Below are 21,845 nucleotides of genomic sequence, written 5' to 3' on the forward strand. Positions count from 1 at the left end.
CCTCTTGAACAAAGAGAAAAGTAATTACAAAACCCTAAGAAGCAAAACAATAATTCATTTTTGGGGATAGCTAATGAACTGTGTGGCTGGTTTCATGTGGGAGGTATACAGGGATATTTCAAAGTCAATAAAGGTCCCCTCAAGACATGTTTAAGACGTCAAGTTAAGTTAAATAAACTTCTTCTTGGAATGTAGGTATTTATTGAAAGTCTTAAAGTTACGTCTAATCTTTCTTCCTTATTGAATAATCCAGAATGGAAAAATGAAAGCAAATATTTTTAACTTCAATAGGTTAAACACCAGAAAATTCACTAAAAAGTCCATTCTCATTGTGTTGTTCAAGTTGTTCACGTCATAGCTACTTGACTAGTTGAATAGTTGAATACAGGACCATGACTGGCTGGCTTCCAAATAAGTTGTGATAAAATATCTTGTAAGCACACGTCTTAAAACTCTGATTCAAGATGAGCACAGATACACTTTCACCCTCCAGTTGATTAATGTGAAAACAAACCCTGCTCGCACTTCATTCTGCAGAGGGAAGGCCAAACCTTTCAAGGGAAGCAAAATAAGCACATCACGCTTTTTGGTTTACATACTGTACTGTTTAGATAATTACCACAGCATTTACGAAGGAGACAAAGCCAGTAACGTCTCACTTCCTCACACTATGGTCTGTCATCCCTCCCTTTTGTCTGAACCTTAAGAAACGACTGGACTGTGGCTCGACTTTCCTGTTGTCATACATTTTTCGAATAGTTGGTTAATTTCCAGTAATGAGAAATGTACTCTCTCTGAGAATTCTCTGAAGCCCGGGGAGAAGCGAGATGCCTAAAGGGACGGACTTGCTGATAATTAACATCAAACGTTTCCTTTTTGCTCCATATCTCCCTTTAGCGATGCCTGCCCTGCACTTCATTGGACCAGTGGAACTACAGTATGTTGCACATGCCTGTTGAGACTATGACTGGTATTCATGTCACCCCCTTTACCCTTGTAACTATGGCAGACAAAATGTTCAACTCCGGTTATGTAACTGCCTCCACAGACGTCATCGTCCTTGCTGCCGCCGCTGATCTCTTGCTCCAAAGCACACAGTCATTGTCCTCAGTATAGCTTCAGGCTCAGATCCACTGGGGCACGATTAAGACATTTAGCTGCTATTTTTTAAATACCTTTTTTTTTGCTTTAAAGAAAATAAAGACTCCCTTCTTCCAGCTCTGAGACTTGTTACGTTACGTGAATATGATTTCCTTGTTTATAGCTGTGGCATGCGTAATAGATAAGAATATGAACACTGTGAAGCTGCACTACTTTAGGATCCACCACTTTTATGCTGGTGGCTTTAAGGCAGTTACCGTCATTCATACAAGTCAAAATCTCATCTAATCTACACAAACAAGGTTTATTGAAGCCACGTGATCTTAAATAGTAAAAATCAATATATGATATCAAATGTGGTTGTCTCAAAAATCTGATGTTTACTAACCGCTTGACAGGAATGTGTGGGCGTGGTCGTATCAAACAGTCTCCATGGCAACATTAATAGTTTTTATAGAATGTTCGGGCAGATAATCTCTGCCGTGATTGGTTAAAAAACCTTATTGTGTAATAAGCACCAGAGCCCATATCATCTTAACCAAATATCTGTAAAGTGTATCAAACAATTTATTATTTATTATGTTACAATTTCTTTCATTTGGATTGAGAAATATGCCGAACTCTTCTCAGATGATTACTCTCATGAAACCTACTCCCCAAAAACATAGAAGGATTTTGTGGATTTGGGTTTACAGGGTAGGCTATTTAAGTACCTGATGAAATTAATTCAGCCACTATTTGAGTGCTACATTATCTGCAGCACACTATAACTTTCTTTCTTTTGGCAATGACTCAATGCCTTTATTTTGGAGATCCTGTCTATCTGGCATAGCTTATTCACATGACAGCCTTTTCCCCCCCCTTCCACGTCAAAAGGTCTCTACCAAGAATCAGGGTGTGGCTACACTTTGTATTTTAGATTGAGAAAATAAATGGTTTCACAATAAGTGTGGGCCCGGCCCCAGTGCGTGACCTAGATGTGATTCAGATCTTAAGCTCAGGGTGTTGGCTAAAAGTGCATTACAACGGAGTTTGTTTTGGAAGAGTAATACTCTAGGGATGGGAGGATATAAGATTTGATTGTGAAAAAATCCCCACTGGTAACAGGTTGATTGTGGTGAATTTCCATTGTCGGGATAATCGTGAATGAGGATAATCATGAATACCCTCATGAGTGACTTGCTAAATGCTGGCTAGAAGCTCGCTGATGTAACGCCATATATTGATTTCCTGATTTATTTTCAATTGCCTCAAAGGGGAGCTGCGGCTTGCCCATTGTATCCCCCACAAAAAAAGTGTCTGAACATTCTTTGTTTGATTGGTTTTCACAAAAAGGGATGTTTAGGTGCTCAGCCAAAAAAAATTAAAAAAGACAAAATGTATCCTATATGTGACGCACAGAAAAAATTTGCTTTTCAACAAAATGTAAGATTCCAGTATGCTTCTGAGCCATTCTTAGAACATTTTATTTGAATAAAAACGTGAATGGCAATTATTTTGGCAAGGATAATTGTGACAGTACATTTTTCGTATTGTCCCAAGCCTATACACAACACAGCACAAGACCTTAAACCAGCACGTCATGTCTGACGCTTGACGGAAACAAGCACTCCCAGGTGGATTACTACTTTCATTGATATTTAGTAGGTCAGCAGCAATCTGTGATGTCAATAGGGGAAAAAAACAGATTGTGGCTAATGACGCTGAATTGGAGTGTCAGAGCTCACCCGCCACTGTTATGATTGAGTCACGTTCTAAGCCTGGATTAGTTACATTTAGCTAAGACTTACAGCTATTACAACCTGGATGCTCTGGCATTTAAATGTGCAGGTGATTTAGATTCAAGGTCTATTTTGTATCTCATGAAAGCATACAAGAATAAAAAAAATCTTCTTTTTGGAAATGAGTAAACTCTGTTCTGGGAATCGGAGGTCAAGGTCTTTGACAGAGGTCACATAATGGTTTACTCAAGGACTCTTCAGGTGAATGAATCATGAATCACAATCAAAGTAAAGCAGGATTTCTACACCCAATATGCCAATCTGCCTCTCCTGTTAGTATGAGCTGCTATCCTGAATAACGTGTGCACACAATTATCCCACTCATAAAGATTGAGGTCTTTCTTAAGCATCCAAATGCGCTGCATATCACTGTGCTTTAACCAAGCCTGTCAAACACTCGCCTAATGTGTCAGTGTTATAATTGTTTCTCCAGACGACTAATGATCCAGCCTCTTCTCATTAAAAATGTAGATGTTATGAACCAACTTTATAAGTCAGGCATCGATTGTGATTATGTATTAACTCAGTTTACCAGATGCCCGAGCGAGACAAAGAATATATACAACTAAAATGTTAATAAACAATGAATATTGGGGGTCGCTTGTGGTGTAGTGGTTAGGCTCAGTCCTCGCAGGCGCAGCAGACCTGGTTCAAATCCGATCCGTAGTGGGTTCTCTCCATGGCATTCCCCTCTCTGCCCCATTTCATCTCTGTCTCTCTGCACTATAGATAATACATGCATAAGCAATGCCAAAAAAAAAATCTTAAAATTAAAATAAATAGATATCTAGTCAAGTGCTTTTTGTTTTCGGTGGATTAAAATTGAGGCAGAATGGATGGTCAAAGTGCAATTCAATATTCAACTGTTTGTTTACCAGCTTTCCTAAAGAGACAAATACTTTTCATTGCAAGCCACTCTCCTCTCTAAAGAAAAAAACTGAATTTAACAAGAGAGATATGTGTGCTCTGGAAATTTGGACAGCGGTGTTTTATAACAAGGAAAATGAAATTGCAATAGATAGGAATGGAGACATATGGTAATTTTTTCCATGGACTGCTTGCAAAAGGCTACTGAGGTTCACTGCAGAGTCTGTGCACAAGAGAGTGGCTGGTTGTGATTATTCACATTCACATGTCAATTCATAACGATGGAACTATTCAGGTTATCAGCTCAAAATGTTTCTTTGCGGGAGTTGCACAAGAGTCAGTACCCTTCCACAGCCTGGACTTCAATCAAAGATGTAACCTACGATCTGAGCTCGAGACAGCGATACAAAGAGCTGCACTGCCCTTTCCACCACCCGTGCTCTAGAATTGTGACCCACATATTTGCTCGCACACTGCCTTTGGTAATTGCATCTTTTCCTGAGCAGCGGCAGACAATACAGGCCTGGAATAATTTAGTGATTAATTTTAAAATGTTGAAAGGATATAATTATGATGAAACTTGAGAGTGTATTTACCTGGTCGATGGATGTTTGTTTTCTAACGATTCTTTCTGGTTGAAAGGATGCGGCCACCCACATTGGGGCCGTACTGTGTGGTGAATGAATGTGTAAGTACAAGGCACTATTGATGAAGTATCACCAAAACCATTGACAAGTGCTGATGTATAAGCATAAAAAGTCAACAATATAGATGAAAGCAACTTACATAAAATGAAGTTAGACTGATCAGAAATTTGCTCATTGCACACTAAAATGATCATGTCATGGGACTATTTATCTGCATATAATAATAATAATAATAATAATAATAATAATAATTATTATTATTATTATTATTATTAATATTATTATTATTATTATTATTATTATTATTATTATTAGTAGTAGTAGTAGTAGTATTAGTATTAGTATTATTATTAGAAGAAGAAGAAGAAGAAGAAGAAGAAGAAGAAGAAGAAGAAGAAGAAGAAGAAGAAGAAGAAGAAGAAGAAGAAGAAGAAGAAGAAGAAGAAGAAGAAGAAGAAGAAGAAGAAGAAGAGGAAACTCCTAGTTAAAGCCTATGGAAACCTGGTCTAAAATAGTAAAAACCAATATATGATCTGTATGGTGTCTCAATAAGCTTTAAAAAAATCTGATTAAAAGAAATGTTCATAAATATTATAAAACTTAGTTAAAACATTTTTTTATTACTTTCTAGACCATTTGACAGGACAGTGGGTGCAGGCCATATCAAACGGTCGCCATGGCTCTCTTTCAGTCACTCTTTTTTAGAGTGTTTGGGCAGAGAACTGCTGTGATTGGTTCAAAATACTTATTGTGTCATAAGAACCAGAGCAAAGCCCGCCTCATTGTAACATAATTTCTGTAAAGTTTATTAAGCTTAAATTACAATTTCTTTAATTTGGATATATAAATATGAAGAACTCTTTACAGAAGTATCATGATAGTTTCTAACTATGTATGCAAATACATAGATAGAAGGATTTAGTGTATTTGGGTTTGCAGGGGCTTTAAAGCCAGCACATATTATCTAATCTTTTTCCTTAAATAAATGATGAACTGATCAATCATTTTTTATCAAGTAATATTTTTTTTCTTGTTTATTTCAGCACAAAAATTATATAGTCTAAGTACATCATTCAGGCCGTTACACTTTGTAAACTAAGTTATGAAGCATATGGACATGGGGGCATAAGGGCATGTGTTTTTCCCCTTTGTGCATAGCAGGTGAGGATGTGTTAAACTGCACAGTGACATGATTGTCCAGCGGGTTGAGCTCACTGAGTGCAAGGGTTCAGCTGTTGCCCAGGGAGGATTAGTGTGGAGCTGCTATATGGTAGAGACAGAAAACGCGCGTGGGAAAGCACTGCTGAGGAGAGAGAGTTATGGTGATTTATTTCTTCACCGACCGGTGCCATTTTTCCACTGGCTACTCAATGGAAGAAAATGCTGTTTATGGAAGTAAATGTCCCAAAGTGTCCCCTCTGTGATTTTTCTTTTTTTCCAATTTCCATGCTTAGCTGTTTAATGACGTCTGAAGTGGTAGCGAGTGCTGCTCAATGTATACCTAATTACATGGTGCAAGCTGTCCTTATTCATCCCCAACATTGTTTAATGTAAAAGCAGCTAGCAGTGAGAATGGACTGAAGAATGATTATGTAAAAGTGAAACACTATTTCCTGTAATAAGGTGTTTTCTTCAGTTGTTTTTCCTTAGGAAAAAAGGAAGAACATCTGTTGCTAAAGTGATGCTCTTATCATACTGGGGGAAGATCATTTATCAGCAATGTCAGTCTTTCCATTTGAATATGTTATCTTATAGTTATTATCGGCAGTTACTAGGCTATATAGCCTATAAGATTCTCACCCATGATTCATGGAACTTATTCTTCTTTTACCTGCAACAGTGAATCCCCTCTATGGTACATATTTATTGGTTGTAGGTTATAATGAGGAATCAGGCTGCCTGCCATTTTATTAATATTCGTCATAGGCCTACTAATAAATGGGTTTTCCGCAGTCTATGAAAAATCTCCTAGACCTGAAGAAAATGGAAACCAGCGGCTTTATGGACATAACTGCCTTGGTTGGGGGAAAGTAGACACCACACATTGTTACCATGGGAACCCAGGGCGAACAGCAGTGCCACAGTCTAATTAATGACAGTCAGTGCTTCAGCAGAGGCCCTGATGACATCATTAATACCGGTATCACAGATGTAGCCAAGTCAGATGTAATAGGGCTAAATGTCCGAGTCATTATTCAAATTAGCCAGCTTTTCTCTCTGATATAAAGACAAGCAGTCCAGACAAAGGTACATGCTGTAAAGTGCCCAGCGTAGAACATTTATTATGTAGTGAGGCCCGCTTATGAGCACTAAATGTCATCTCATCATCCAATAGCATGACCTACATAAAAGAGCGGAAATAATCTCTATGTAGGCGGATGGTGAATAATGCAGTATAATGTGGGAGATCTTTATGAATCTTAGATGTCTCACACTTGTTGGTCGCTGGCATAGCAACAACTTAGTTCAGAATAATATATGAATCATCACTTTAGCATTGTTGCCTTCCTTATGATACTATGGCAACATTTAATAAGGACTGATTAGTAACAAATAAAGTAATAAAGTTTTAACTTGTTCAAATTACATCGATCTAGCCATCTTGTATAAACAGGGCTGTCACTGCAACAACTCTTGTCTGGCTCAACTTGCAACATAAAGATTTTGTCAAATGCAGGAACTGCCTTTCAGTATTATAAATCCCTTCTTGCTTAAAGAGGATATTTAAGATATTTTACCCAAATTACCATATTATGATTATGATGTACATATTGTATGTTATTGAAAATATGTACAATTTGAAATTTCAATTAAAAAAACATTCATTATTTAAATTATTCTGACATTATTTTGTTATGTCATATTACAAGTGTCAATGTTGGGCTGCATTTTTGCACAGCACAAAAAAAGAAAAGAAGAAAAGTTGAAATCACCTTTCTTTTTTGCACTTTTCTGCCCTTTGGTAACTTTTGTTATGAAGCAATCACTTACTAGACACAAGGGTAAATACAAGCATGCTGTGTGCAGTTTATTGACATTGTGTTGCATGATTCCTGGGTGTTGTAGGTCAAAGTTTTTGGACAGTTACCTTAAAGAGAAAACTGAGGATATGTTTGCACCACCACAGTCTCGCTAAAAACAGAAAGGTTTTTCCTTTACGTTTTTAAAACTGCAGCGTTTAGACAGCAGTTTTTCAATACGCTCCACATGCACACAGATATTTACATTGTGAAGCTGGAGTTGTGTCCACTCTGGAACTTGGTTTCAAAAGTTTACGTTTTCAGTCCCCCAAAGCGCTGTTGTCATGTAATTGAATTATGTTGAAAACGTTACAGTGTAAACAGCCCCTGGGTTGCTGCTGACATTGGAGTGTTAATAGTAACATGTTTGACAAGAGTTACAGGCTTACTGATGCATGCATGGAAGTGATTTCACACTCTTTGTGTTTGATTTATTTAGTGAAGTAACAACAAATATTATCGACAAAAAACAAGAAAAAGAAATCAAACCAAGCAAAAGGATTTAAGAAGATGGGAACAGGGTAGATGTAAAAGGGGGGAGGGGGTTATATTTGTACATTTACTAACTTTTATGGCAAAAGCTCTCTCTGTTTTGAAAACAAAGTATTTTCTCTGTATTTTCACCTCCATCCATATGTAAACAGTGGAAAAGTGTAGTTTTAAATAATTGAAAACGTTTAAAAAAAAAAGCATTCCAAGGTGGAAATGTTTCAGAATAGATATTCTAAAACACTACTGTTGTATGCAAGAATTGTTTTGGCAAATGAAGAAGGGAAAAAAGCATTTTTAGAAAGAAATCAAATAAATGTGTGGACCGGGCCTTTGTGTTGAATCACCAACACAATATAATTGAAGTTTGATTTTTGTAATGGAACAATGATTTTCGGATTAACTGTAATTTTTTTTTCATCTGTTGACATAGAACTTGATCAGCCATTACCGTTATTCTGAATATACACAGTGCATGACTAAGCACACTTCACAAGTGGTGTCAGACGTTGCAAGTGATGCCTCAAACTGTTCCTGTTGTGGAACAGCCATATTCGGAAAAAAGGTCCATGGACACTTGCTACTCAAGTTAGCTATCAACAATAAATGACAACAGATAAGTAGGCTACTCTCACTTCAATGTAAATGCCAAAGTGCTGTGGCTCCATGTCACACAGGCTGGTTAACATGGCCTCATACTGGTATACCACATCATAAGCCGGATCGCTCATCGAAATCTTGATTACTATACAACAGCTGCAGTCTGAATCAGCTGTGGGAAAGCATGACTCATTACATGAAGACGGCCTTTGAGACAAGCAGATGTAGCAAATGTAGAATTGATTCAACTCTGTCTCAAGCTCATGGACGTCTGGAGAGGATTTCTAATTATAAAATGTACAATATTAAGGGTTGGTTGGCTTTGACTGTTTTCAAAAGGGAAGTTGGGAAAAGCTATTGAACACATCCACATGGACCCATAATATAGAACAATCGAAAAAGGAACACTAATAAGATAGTATGTGAGATTGCAGCATCAAAGTAGGAGCAACAAAATTGTGTAACAAAAACACTAAGACTTGGGCTCAAGACCCTGACACAGATTCACATTCTAGTCAGAGGTCTGACAGACAGAGGGAAGATATCCTTTAGTGTGATTATCTTTATTTACAAACAGTTTAGCAGTTTGGACGTACAGCAGAAGGAATAAAATGTGGGATCAACAAAGGCTTACCTCATGTAGATGCGCCACCTGTTGTTGTAATTCCTCAGAATTCCTCATGGGGGAGACACAAGTTACGCACTGTAGCTTTAAGTTCTAATTGAAGTGTAGTTTGCTTAACTGTCTATATACAATAAACAGCAATTACATCTTTAAAATGTCCTAGTGTAAGCTAGTGTGAAAATGTCCTTCTGTTTTCCTCAAGAGGCCGCTAGACTTTAAAGAGTTTGACTGTGAAAAGGCCTGGGGTCACAGATATTTAGCAATTTACTTTAATTCTGTTCAGATTTTCTTCTTTAATCAGCAAAAGATACACAGGATCGCGTTCCGCTTTCTCATAAAAATAACAAAATAGCCATCTTCCACCCACCTGTTGTGGACCCTTTATCACTGCCAAATGTCTGCTATAATCAGCTACCGGTTATAGTTGACTTGTAAAACTGGATTTGTTTACAATGTTGACATACTCTGCAGACTCCATGGAGATTGCACAATTAGATTAAGGCTGGAATGAATAACAACATAAGGATGATTATGACAATCAAACAATGATAGGGTTGTTTTACAGTCTTAGGTTTCACCTGCTCATTATCTCAAAAACGCATTAACTTAAGTTAAATGTTCACTTGTCTAAATGTTTTTAAAAGTAAGAAGTCTGAATCTTTAGCCATTTGTTTGATCATTTGACATTCAAGCAAAACATTTGGAGCCAGTCCATTATGAGCCCCTTGAAATTAGTCATGCAGGCTGCTGACCCACATTCAGCTGAGGGGAAAGGCAAGCAGTTGTAAAAAAGAAAGAAAAGAAGAAAAAAAAGACATAGGAAGTGGGGAAGCACCACGGGAAGTACTTGAGGGGGAAAACAAAAGCCTTCAGCTTCTTGTTTTTGCCCATGAACTTGAGTGTCATCTTTTTGTTGGCATTGCCTAGGTTGTTTTGTTCCACCCCCCAGACAGAAATAAATGGTTTACAAACTTATAAACAGGGTCAGACAGGCTAATCTGTTCTGTCTTGCTGGCAGGGAGGAACCTCCGTTTACCCTCACCTCCTCCTGTGATTGGCTTTCAGATCTTACTTGACTGACAGCACCTAAGGGCAAGCCCTGGTCAATTAATGTGTATTTTTCATCCTGCGTCAGTCCGTTCCATTTTCTTTTCTTTCTGGAAAAATGTAGAGCTAGTGTTATAGGCCTATAATAAATAGTACTCTACTACTTATGTTTCTATGATCAGGTGGTATTGGGCTACAATTTCAGACCGTACCATTCACAATCCCACAGTCCGAATGAACTGCGTTGCAAACACATAGGACCTAGTAGGCTACTCTTAAAAAAGGGAGTCCCCCAAATGACATTTAGTGGGGTGATATTACGCATTTAGCACGTGTTAAAGATTACAGTGTGCCCCTTCCAGGTTTCTTTCTGTTGTGCTGCAAAGCCGAAGTGCTTATGCTGCTGCCGTCGTTATAGCCGAGTATTGAGCTACCAGCTGACCTACTTTCTCTGCTCTCAGCCACTCGGTCCTGTTTACAAGCCACTGCCAGCGGAGGATGTGGAGTACAGTGCCTGGAAAATACACGGACACAGCCCGCAACTAGGAAAGACCACGAATGGGACATTTGTTTTCCCTCGTTTCTGATTAATTAGAGCTGCCAAAAAGCCACAGACAAGCTCACCGACGATTAATAACAGCGCGTTATTAACTTAGAGGCGCTGTTATGCAAATTTAACGCTTTCAGACCTCTCTGTAGTTGCGCTCAGTAGCCTAGCAATGCTTTAGTTTTAAAAAGAAAAAATGACTAGTTGGATTAAAGTTAAGTTTGGATCTTTATTTCTGCTGGAGACCCGTTGTCAAGGTACGTGAGATTAATTTAAGCTTTCAGTTTTGCGTCAATGACAGACGACCGCAAAGGAAAAATTTTGATATCGTTGACACTCGCTTGTAGCGTCAAAGTTCACGAGTGGCCTCTCTCCAAATGAAAGTAGAGGGGCTCGACTGCCCGATTACCTCCCTTTCAAAATCGAATTTTCTGTGTGACTTCCACGACTTGCTAAAAGGTTAATTCTGTCAAATGCAGTGTGAGTCTATTGCCCAACGTGCAATAGACCCAGCGCTCTTGAATGCTGCTTACATGTTTTCAGCTCACAATCATCAAGTGCCCTGGTTACAAGGTTGGAATAACCTATTATTTTTTGCCCTGTCGTACCAGTGCTGATGACATAGGCTACACGGGAAAACATTGAAGGGATTTTCGTCATTGTCTCCTCCTGAGATAGCAAAATGTTAAATGTCACAGGAGGATAAATCCTTGAATAATTTATCAGTGGGTTTAGGGTCCAGCTGATGTTACCCAACCTGTCAGCTTTAAGTCTGCTGGACATTCTCTCTGAGTAACCCACTGTTTTGTTGTTCATGAGGCATTTTTTTTCATTTGCATTTGGCATTGTTTACTTCTGGGAGAGAGTGGTTTCCTCTTTTTGACCCTGGCATGATGATGTGTGGCATTATTGCTTATTTACTACTATGTACATACTGGAAAGTTATAGTGGCGTTAAGTGCACTCATTGGCCTCCCCACTGTTTTTCATTTGAAGGCGTTGGACCAATAGAAGTGCTTCCTGTTTCCTTATCACTTAAAGGGAGCTTTACTTAGCCTACCAGAAAACTGGGCCTCTTTTTTTCACACACTGATCAATATGTTCTTATGGCGTCAGCACTTAAATAGATTTTGTGTACAGACTAACATGTTGATATAACCAGAGTTCGGGCAGCACCATAATTATAGTATTTATGTCCGACATTGGTGAGGTTATGTTTTTTTGTTTTAAATGTATGGAGAGATGAAGCATTGATCTCTAGGGTAATTCTCTAATCTCTACAGATATGATTTCCGGTTATTTTGCAATGCAATCTTAAGTAACCAGACCTTACCTGTTAATACAAACCTTTCCAGAGTGGCTGAAACTAAGCTTGTCCAGGCCCAGTTAATGTTTACCTGACAGCTTGAGCTCTCGGGCTCAGAACCAGATGCAGGTGGAGGTGGTCAGGCAGTGTAGCCCTTTACAGAAGCAGGCAGAAGCGGCCACTACCTCAGACCATGTGTTTGGATTAGCAAGTAGCTTAACATCATTTATCAGCACAAGAGCAGCATAAACATTGTGAGCTCTCTGGCAGGAGACCATACCACAGTATTTTTGTTGTGAACATGAGTCTGATAAATCCATGGGGAAAAGTCTTCTCCAGTTAACATTGATTGTCAGCAGCACTACATTGGTGGATTTATTGTGATTTTCCAGGAATAGAAATGGTAACTGACGTCTTAATGAATTGTTGCTCATTAATCCAACATGGAATTACATGACAAATACTGTCAGACAAAAAAAAAGTGATTAACATGTATTTCATTGTGAGCTTTCAGTCAGGGGCATTTTCTAGATCAGCGGTTTTCAAACTGTGGCGGGGTTATGGCAGGGGGGGCGCGGATGAATATGTAAAAAAAAAGAAAAACTAAAAAAACAATTTTTTTTTTTTTTTTTTTTTTTTTTTTAGTTTTTCTTTTTTATACTAAGATCACGGCATAGCTGGACACAAGTTCTTCTGCTTCGTTCCCCTCACTGCATTTAAATGCATTCAGTAAATTACAGAGAAATGGGTCTCGTTAAAGAAAAAGAGCACCAAGCCCAACCCAGAGGACCCTGCATACATTTTGTTTATTTTAAATTAATATTTTTATGGAAAATCCATGTGTCCTTCTTCAATAGCTTCTAATTCATCAGACCCAGTGTCTCCAAATTATTTGTTCACACAAAATTCCTCATATTTAGCCTCTTAATTGTCCTCTCAAAGTGCACCAGATTCATGCATTTCACTTTAAAAAGGTGAAAAAAAATCTCCCGGGGGGGCATACCCCCGGACCCCTCTAGGAGGGTCTGGTTCTCCACTGGCTGCTACTCTCCTCCAGCAGGACATTGGAGGCACTAGCGAAAAAACACTGGGTGTGTGAATGACATTTAACTAGTCAATAATTTGGGCAAGTCTGTCTGCCTATCTTTCTCACTCCGATGCACACTCAGTCAGTATTATCCATGCTTAAAGGAAGCAGGATTAAAACACTGGATTAAGATGTTAAAATGTATTAAATGTGTTTAAAAACGCACAAAAATGTTTAGAATGTTTCAAAAACATGTTTAAATTTGTAAAATCATTTTTTTTGGGGGGGGGGGGGCTCCGCTGAAATTTGTTCTCTGAGGGGGGGCTCACTCTCTCACACTTTGAAAACCCCTGTTCTAGATCATTGGTTGCTCATGTTTTTTATTACTTTTTTTTGTTATACAGCATGTCCATGTCTTGTATAGTTGGGTGTTGTTACAGCTTTTTAAGGTTTAACTTTAAAGTGTGCCTTTCTTTAAAAGCACTACAGATTTTTCCTTTAGTCTGCTTGTGGTTTAAAGTGGATTTGTTTTTTTTATGGTTTTGCTACTCGTTCATGGCTTGTGGCTCACAGAGTTTCTATTTTGAAACATCAAGAAATTATCTGTGACCCCAGTCACATTACTGACCATTTCTGCTTTAAAGAGTAGAGAACTATCTATATGGCTCTTATATTGTATAATATTGTGATACAGACTTTGGAAAATCAATTGAGAATTTATTCTGCACAGAAGTGTGTATGCAGATTAAACACCAGACAAATAAAGTTTCATCACATTGATGCAAAAATTGCCATAATGGTCTAATATGCCCACATTTCAGGGATAGCTGTCAAGGTATAAATGTTATGGTAAAATCTCTCACGGTTAGTTGACACATTTATTTAACCTCAACCTAATAGTAGCCCTCCAGTTAAATTAGGCCTATTTATATATTGTGTATCTAAATGCAAGGTCATTGTGCAAGTCTTAATTCTAATTTGTGGAATAAAATGTAAGCACGATTATTACACATATTATTTTCTTTGGGCTTATAAGAGAAACTGCACTGTCATATGACTCAGCTATGCTAAAACTATTCTAAGCATCACAAGGTAAAAACGTCTGCCTTTGCTCTTATCTACGACGCGATTTTGACAGAAAATGATTGCATCTGCAATCCTTACGTGCTGAAACTGAAGAGGCTTGCGGTCACACCCCATCCAGTGATGTCAAACAGATTATTTATCTTTGACAGCTACAGTGAAATGTAGGTTAACGTCTCTCGTCGGTGCACAGAAACCCTTATACAAGTCATTATTATCATTAAGTTACTGATGGTATCAAAACCAACCAGTTTGCCATGACGTGTGGTGTTGTTCACTGTCCGATATTTTTTAACTCATTATTAACAAGATAAGAAAGAACTGTTATGTTCAAAGGGCGACACAAATATACGTATGTTTGAAATGGGAAAGAAGCACAAATGAAGAGAGAACGCCTCAGGCTTTTCAGGTGTCCTTTTTGAAGTGGAATATTCATTGTAACTCATTGTAGAAAACTTTTAATATTGGCAGAGTACAGTGAAATGGAATATACAAATGGTGCAACATTATATACCACAACACGCTACATGAGGAGGTGTGAGGTTCAATTATGGTAGCAGGTGCTTTTACCTCCATTAAACTTTTAAAAGGAAACCTACACACGCTTTCAAAGAAATACAATGTTACATTTCCTCTGTTGACAGTGGGTACATGCAGTAAGAAAGTAACTTATTGTCGGAGTAGGAGTCTCTGTCCGTCTTCCAACCTGTTCACATTATGCCTACAGTTTGGTCTTAAACTTGAACTTCAGTGTCCTGACATATGTGATGGGTTCAGGTTGCTGGTTAAAAGCAGTAAAGGGCATGGGTGTAACTAGACTCTGGTGTTTTTGAACTGTTAACCTTGCGAGGTGTGGTCTAACCTCAATATATCCAAAGAATGCAGGCTGATATGTGAGGTTTCCCTTTACACCTCGCGGAGTCAAGACGTGTTCGTTAAAGCTGCATGAAAAGGACTTTTGACACGCCTAAAGTTGCGCATTACAAATTGACATTTTCATGCCATATATAATTAAACTATCAGTCGTTTTGTATTGATTATATAGGAAACTGGATTTTCTCGTTTCTCGTCAACATCCACTCCGACATTTTGTTTCTGTATTAACATTACAGAATGTACTTTTTTGGAGTTAAGAGGTCTCGTGCTGTAACATTGTTATGAACAGTAATTTGGCTGTAAATTTAGACGCTAATGAAGTTATGTTTCGGGTTCAGTATTATAGTTTGAACACTTGCTGCGCCACAGTAAGTCTCTGAGGAATTCAGGTCTTCCATTTGATTATTGGTAGATATATTTGCTTGAATAACTACGAAGTGACCAAAATGTTTATTTCAGTTTATTCTTCAGAGTAAAGTTTGTATTGACTGAGTTCGAGCCATATTTATAACCAACAGCTACATGTAGGAAATATGTACCTGTATATATGGTATAAATCTATCCTAGCCTTCTCAGAGGTGACACAGTCTTAGTGAGCAAGTGGTCTGGCCTGTGATTCTTAACTGTATTGGTGCTTAAAGAACAGTTGTATGCAGTTTGCGCGGGCTATCAGAGTAGAGGAAGAAGAGTTGAATGGAGTTGCATTAATTCCTATAATGACATCCCCCCATTTCGGTATTAGAATTTACTCATTTCATTATAAAAGGACATAACTGACTTTTAGTTGAACAGAGACTTATAATGTTTTCAGTCGGTAATTACTCAGTTGTACCACATCACTCTTAATGTTCCATTAACATTTTCCCCCTCTTGACATCTCCTTTTAATTAAAAGTGATGGAAAAGGCAATAACCAGTAGTTTCCCCTGAGGCTTCTTGTGTACTGTACATCATTCAGTGAGCATGTGGAATGAAGACAAGACCACAAAAGTAAAACACTGACGACTGCCTGAATCCACATTACTCACCAAGTGTGATGATACCTTGCTTGTACTTGATATTATCATATAAAATGTACAGTGAGGGACGAAAGTAGTGTGTAGTTTTCCTAAGGAAAAAAATGACTTTGTTTTTGTGACTTTTTGATGTATGTTCTGTTAACCATATTAGGGTAACGAAAATATTGAAAGGTAGAATAAATAAAGACTTTATTATATGTAACTAAATGCAGTTGTTTTTGTTTCGTTGTTTGGTTTAACATAGAGGTGCCTGCTCCATGTTGGAAAAGCTTTTCTTATACAGACGTAAAGGAGATGGCTCTGCCAAACTCTCTTTTCCATGCTGGGTTATCAAAAAGAGGTTTCAGCTTCAGACATTTTTCTAGGTCAGGGAAGCTCCTCCTGTGCACAAACACTTCTTTGGTGATGAAGTACTGTACCCAGGTAGTAACTGAGGATTGTTAATGCACTTTACATTGTATTATTAATGGTTATCCAGCAAAACCCATTCAAGTAAAAAGAAAAAAGTACAGATATTCTTTACAGATGAATGGAGGTTACTGTATTTTATTTGGCGCAGCTCCCCGAAGAACATCCCTGCTTACGTCACGTTAACACAAGCAACACAGTATTCATTCTCAGCAAAATGCCCACTTTCAGGATGTTGTAATCAGTTTTGTCTGTTTTCACAGGACTTGGCGTTTCTTTGGTGGAGTCAAGGAGGCGGTGGGCAGGCGGTCCGCGCTAGTTTTAATTTTTTTCCTCCAAGAGAGTGTTCAGACGAGGCCAGTGCGGATGGGACTTTTAAGATTTGAGAAAGGGCCTGGTTGGGAAAGGGAGTGAGTATGGACAACCTCTCCGACTTCGGTGGCCCCTGTCCATCCAGGGATTGGGAGTGAGTATCATTACATGTTTCTGTGATCATAATTCTGCTCCATATACAGAACTTTATAACTACACAATCTATATTGTGCAAATATTTATTCCGACATTTCGAAATTACTCATCATAACAAAGATGCTGCATTACCTCAAGTAAACGGTAAAAAGAAACCCGAGCTTGGATATGTTGTTTGCATGTAAATGTAGTTAAACATACATTGGAGACTGGATGAGTCCAGATATAACATGACGTGTGTAATTAAGTATTCCCCATGGAATAATTGGGCTTTTTTCCTGTTATGGGTTGTAGTAGCCCTTAATCGGTAATGGTCAATAATTGGTTAATCAATAAAAGTGTGCAAAATTCAAAATGTATTAATTTCCTTTTTGTAATGTTTTTGTAAACAGTTAAATGTGGCTGTTTTAAAGTTTAGTGTTTAAAAGAAGACTACTTACTGTAAATCTTTTGTTAAACTCATCTCTTCCCTCTTTCAATTTAATTGAACATCTGTCATCCTGAACAATGCCACTGGCATGTCTTGGCTATCTGATAATTCAGAAAAGATGTTAAAAAAACAGGGTACACAGGGTAAAAGGGTTTTTGCAATTTCTTTTCCTTAAACAAAGTCAGCCCTTGGTTATCCAGCGACCTTTTCCATTATGCTTCTATTGTCGGTATATAATACCCCAAGGCACAAAAAATAGGACATATTAAATAAGCATGAGTGTAGAAAAGTTGTCTGCTAATTAATTTAGTAAATGTAAGCTTCTAACAATTGAACAAATCTGCATCATGCACTTTGAAGACTAATGCTACACTCTTTATCTTCCCCTCTTTTTCTTCTCAACACAATATGTGAATGGATGCACAGATAGAGAGAGTAATATCTTTTTTTTTTTTTCTAAGTATCAGATTTACGCAGAAGAAATCTGGGGGGCTGTAGTGCATATGCAGCCAGTAGCAGTAACTTGTTACTGGCTATAATCAGGGTAAAGTCTTATTTGGGTGAGGCGGTTAAAATATACCTTGTTGCTTTATGAATGACTAATCTAATCTATCACGGAACCAATCAAAGTCCTTGCGTGCCAATCTGTCCCCAGAGAGTAAATATCCACTGGTAAACAATGATAACACTGGCTGTGCTGACTGCAAAGACCTAAAATACCTTTATGGAGTAGGACGTTCTCCTGCCACAGTGACCTATTAAGAATGAGAGAAAAAAACAAGGAACTTGAATTGGGTTACAAGGATAGAGAGCATACAGATGTGGCCAGTGGGATCTCACGTTGCCTCTTCTAACCTCCTGAATTTGTCTGACTGACTGGAGCCAACAGCTGAATTTGCTCCTTTACCCCAATATTCAGAAGACATTTCAAAAGTTACAGTCAGAAATACAAAACTGTTAATCACAAAATTAAACGATGGCTGAACTCCAACTAGCTGCTTCAGTTTTAGAGTTATGTTGTTTATGCTGGCTCACACTGTCACTGCCACTGCCATGGTTTACTAAGACCCTACAACACAAGTCTTTATTTATGTTGTTAGTAACTCCTGGGCTTTTCCTACTACGACAAGTGTGCTATGGAAAAGGCCTGTTATCAAAGGGACAACAATGAATCATGCCAATGTTTGAATATAGCCATGTCTGATGAGGCTGTTAAATAATCAAAGGAACTACTTTTCCCTTGTCCCCCTCTGTTTTCCAGCACCAACAGCTGCGTGGATGATTTAAGAGATGATGATGACAAAGACAGAGCTAAAAGGTACTTAGTGTTGTGTCTATAGTGTAAATGTTTGTTTGTAAGTCTCTCAGCTTGGACTTGTATCTTCCTGTATAAAAAGTACAGGTATATACTGCACATTCTTCATGTACAGAACTAACCTAATGCTACATTCATTTGTAGGTTTTCTACATGCCTCTTCAGTAATCTTTGGTTTACTCACTAAAAAAGAAACCTGAAATTTAAATGCTACATTATGGTTAAGAATGTATTCCATGAAAATGTAAAACTACCAGAGCATAACCTTAGATTAAAAACATAATTCTGCTAAAGAATGTATTCACATTTACGTACCTATTTGTCTTATTAATTCACATGTATCACATAACCCTTTTGGGTACAAGAAGCAGAATAAGTCAAAAACAGAGTTGACAGACACATCCCTAAGTGGTTGCTTAATACCTGCACATCTGGCAAACAGGGAGAAATATTAGAATTAATTTGGAGATGTGCTTTTGGCCAACTCTTGAATGTAAATCCAATATTCCGTTTTCTTTTCTTCTCCCCTCTGCAAGTGTGTCCTTGTTTTGGCTTGCTATTGTCTGTATGTGTTCAACTAACAGTTATATGATTGGCTAAACCTCTACCTGCAATTCCACTGTTAATTGTTCTCATGTGTTGACTGCTGCAGGGAATCTCGTAACAAATCGGAAAAGAAAAGAAGAGACCAATTCAATGTGCTCATCAAGGAGCTATGCACCATGCTGCAGGGTCAGGGCCATCCGCGCAAGATGGACAAGTCCACCATACTGCAGAGAACTATTGACTTCTTGCAGAAACAGAAAGGTAGGAAAATGAAACATAATCCATATATTTACAGCATGTTTTGTGTGTAACTAATATTCTTCCTCTAGGGCAGGATTAATCCTACTTATCTCTTGTCTTTTTCAGACATGACAGCACAGAATGACATTTGTGATGTGAAACAGGACTGGAAGCCTTCGTTCCTCAGTAATGAGGAGTTCACTCAGCTCATGCTGGAGGTAAAGCTCAGGAGGATGTGTTTGTAGTAACAGCACAAGTCCGTTAAAGTTTTGACAATGACTGATATTGATAATAAGAAAGAAGAAAAAAAAAGTGCCCATGGAGGGCTGGGTAGGATGACACGATGGGAATACAAATTTCAGCAGAGTTATATTTTCACCGTTTCACTGCATTGTTGGAAAAGTAAAGACACCATTAACTGTGGTAGCAGTAGAGGAGGCACTTTGAGGACAAATGGGGCATGAAAAAGGAAAATATCAGAAATCAGCAACTCATGTCAACATCATTTTGTAAAGCATTTAACTACCACAGATGATGATAATAATATGAGACTTTTTGTCAAACTCTCTCCCTCTCCTTACAGGCCCTTGACGGTTTCTTGATAGCATTAACTACAGATGGCAACATCATATATGTATCTGACAGTGTGTCTTCACTTATTGGCCATTTACCGGTAAGTGACAAAGCTTCAACAAATTGCTTTCATTCTCTTGCTAATTCTGCATTGTTCTGTTGTTGTCCTTTGTATTTACATTTTGGCTAACTATCTTCAGGCTCATTTAAACATCCAAACCTGCCAGTTACATGTTTACCGATATGTATTGGCCAATATTGGACTCTTGCACTTCAAAATCCATATCAACACTATATTATATGAAAGACTAACCATCATACATTTATCTTTTTTGCACCAGTCAGATATGGTGGACCAAAATATCTTGAATTTCCTCCCGGAGCGGGAACACGGCGAAGTGTATAAGCTGCTATCATCCCATATGCTGATGACTGACCCCGGTGCTGCTGACTTCCTTGACAGTGAGTGTCCTACTGGCTGGCCTCTCTGTGCACATCTGACCCCTGTCTGCTCCTGTCTGTGTCTCCCACATTTGGAGGTCAACAGTTCAGTATGTGGGGAAAACACATAGCCTAGTGGACATGTCATTTGTTCAATTGATTTTTATCTGAAACACCAAAAAAAAAAACTTCTGTCAGTCTTGTCCAATTTCTATTCAAAGCATGCTTGTGTTTATTTCAGAGCGCTCCCAGTTATACCATCACCTAAAACTTGTTATATATATAGAGCAGGTTGCTGAAATAGGCTCTAAAGTTCATTGGATTGCTGATTAGCGTGTAGCTATGATTAGCTTTTTAGCTAATAATAGGAGCTGGCTTAGTATCATGGTTAAGACTTCAAAGCGGGGTTATGTTAGGACAGTAATCCAAACCAATGTCTGGGGCTCAAGACACTGACCTTAATCCTGTGTTACTATTATGATTTTCCGAGTAAGAGATCTGGTGAGTCTCTGGTGTCTCAGTCTATCCTTTGAAGCCTAAATAGCAAACTGTCACAGAGCCATGTCTGGTGTGATCATCAAGTCTTTGGCACACTTCTAAAATGCTTCTATCTTTTGTCTTCATTGCATAGATAGGAATGTCTAGCTTTTAAGGCAAAATGACTTGCCTGTCCTACCAAAACGTTTCAATTTGTGAGCTTCTGTGAAATAATTGGCTGCTCATCCGCTGTCAAATTATGAACACGTCCATCGTAAATCTGCAGGGAATTCAAAAGTCGAGGTCAGAGTGTTCCATTAGTGCGTGACCACTTGAGAGAGTTGACGTTGGAAAGTGACTGAAGCTTAAAGTGCACTTGTTATGCTTTTAAGCCACAAACCTCCTAGTTGGACCTTCCCAATGGATGTAGGAATACATGTATTAAGGACTGTATTTATTTTAGGAATTTGACTGAACCCTTTGTTGATATGAACCTGTATTTTCTCCTCATGCTATTTCACAAGTTCAGTGAACATTGTTGTTGGTGTCCAACCTATGAAAGTATGATGAATACAAGTGTTTTTAAATGTATGAATTATACTCTTTCTGTAGCATTAATAATTCCACTGTTATAAAGATTCATTCATGATGTATTTTTATTTTCAGGTGATGCACATGTTGAATTTTGCTGTCATTTAGCCAGAAGTAACATCGACCCAAAGGAGCCGCCTGTCTATGAATACGTCAAGTTTGTTGGAGATTTCAAGTTTCATAATAATGGTAAGGATTTGTTTTTTTTAGATCTCATTTAAAGGCCTCACATTCAGTAAAATGTGCATCTTTTGTCGCTTTAATATACAATGTGGTTATGGTCCATGCATCTTCCTAATTTAGGTTTAGCTTAACAAGGTGAA

At 38.1% G+C, this 21,845-nt stretch overlaps 1 protein-coding gene across 5 annotated transcripts in view; it reads left to right on the forward strand.

Annotated features, from left to right (window-relative positions):
- Window positions 1–21,845, forward strand: part of npas2 (neuronal PAS domain protein 2) — a 37,510-nt gene that overhangs the window by 4,324 nt on the left and 11,341 nt on the right. For 4 of the 5 annotated variants that reach the window (XM_080040790.1, XM_080040793.1, XM_080040792.1 and 1 more), the window contains exons 1-8: window positions 10,828–10,981; window positions 16,705–16,907; window positions 18,601–18,657; window positions 19,307–19,461; window positions 19,567–19,658; window positions 20,024–20,113; window positions 20,355–20,475; window positions 21,598–21,711. In XM_080040790.1, the coding sequence (XP_079896916.1) occupies window positions 16,858–16,907; window positions 18,601–18,657; window positions 19,307–19,461; window positions 19,567–19,658; window positions 20,024–20,113; window positions 20,355–20,475; window positions 21,598–21,711 (679 nt within the window). In that variant the 5' untranslated portion in view covers window positions 10,828–10,981; window positions 16,705–16,857. Of the gene's footprint in view, window positions 1–10,827; window positions 10,982–16,704; window positions 16,908–18,600; window positions 18,658–19,306; window positions 19,462–19,566; window positions 19,659–20,023; window positions 20,114–20,354; window positions 20,476–21,597; window positions 21,712–21,845 lie in introns of those variants that run through there. The other variant, XM_080040791.1, reaches the window with a different exon arrangement.

Source organism: Ammodytes marinus, assembly GCF_949987685.1.
Source record: "Ammodytes marinus genome assembly, chromosome: 14".
Taxonomy (NCBI): domain Eukaryota; kingdom Metazoa; phylum Chordata; class Actinopteri; order Uranoscopiformes; family Ammodytidae; genus Ammodytes; species Ammodytes marinus.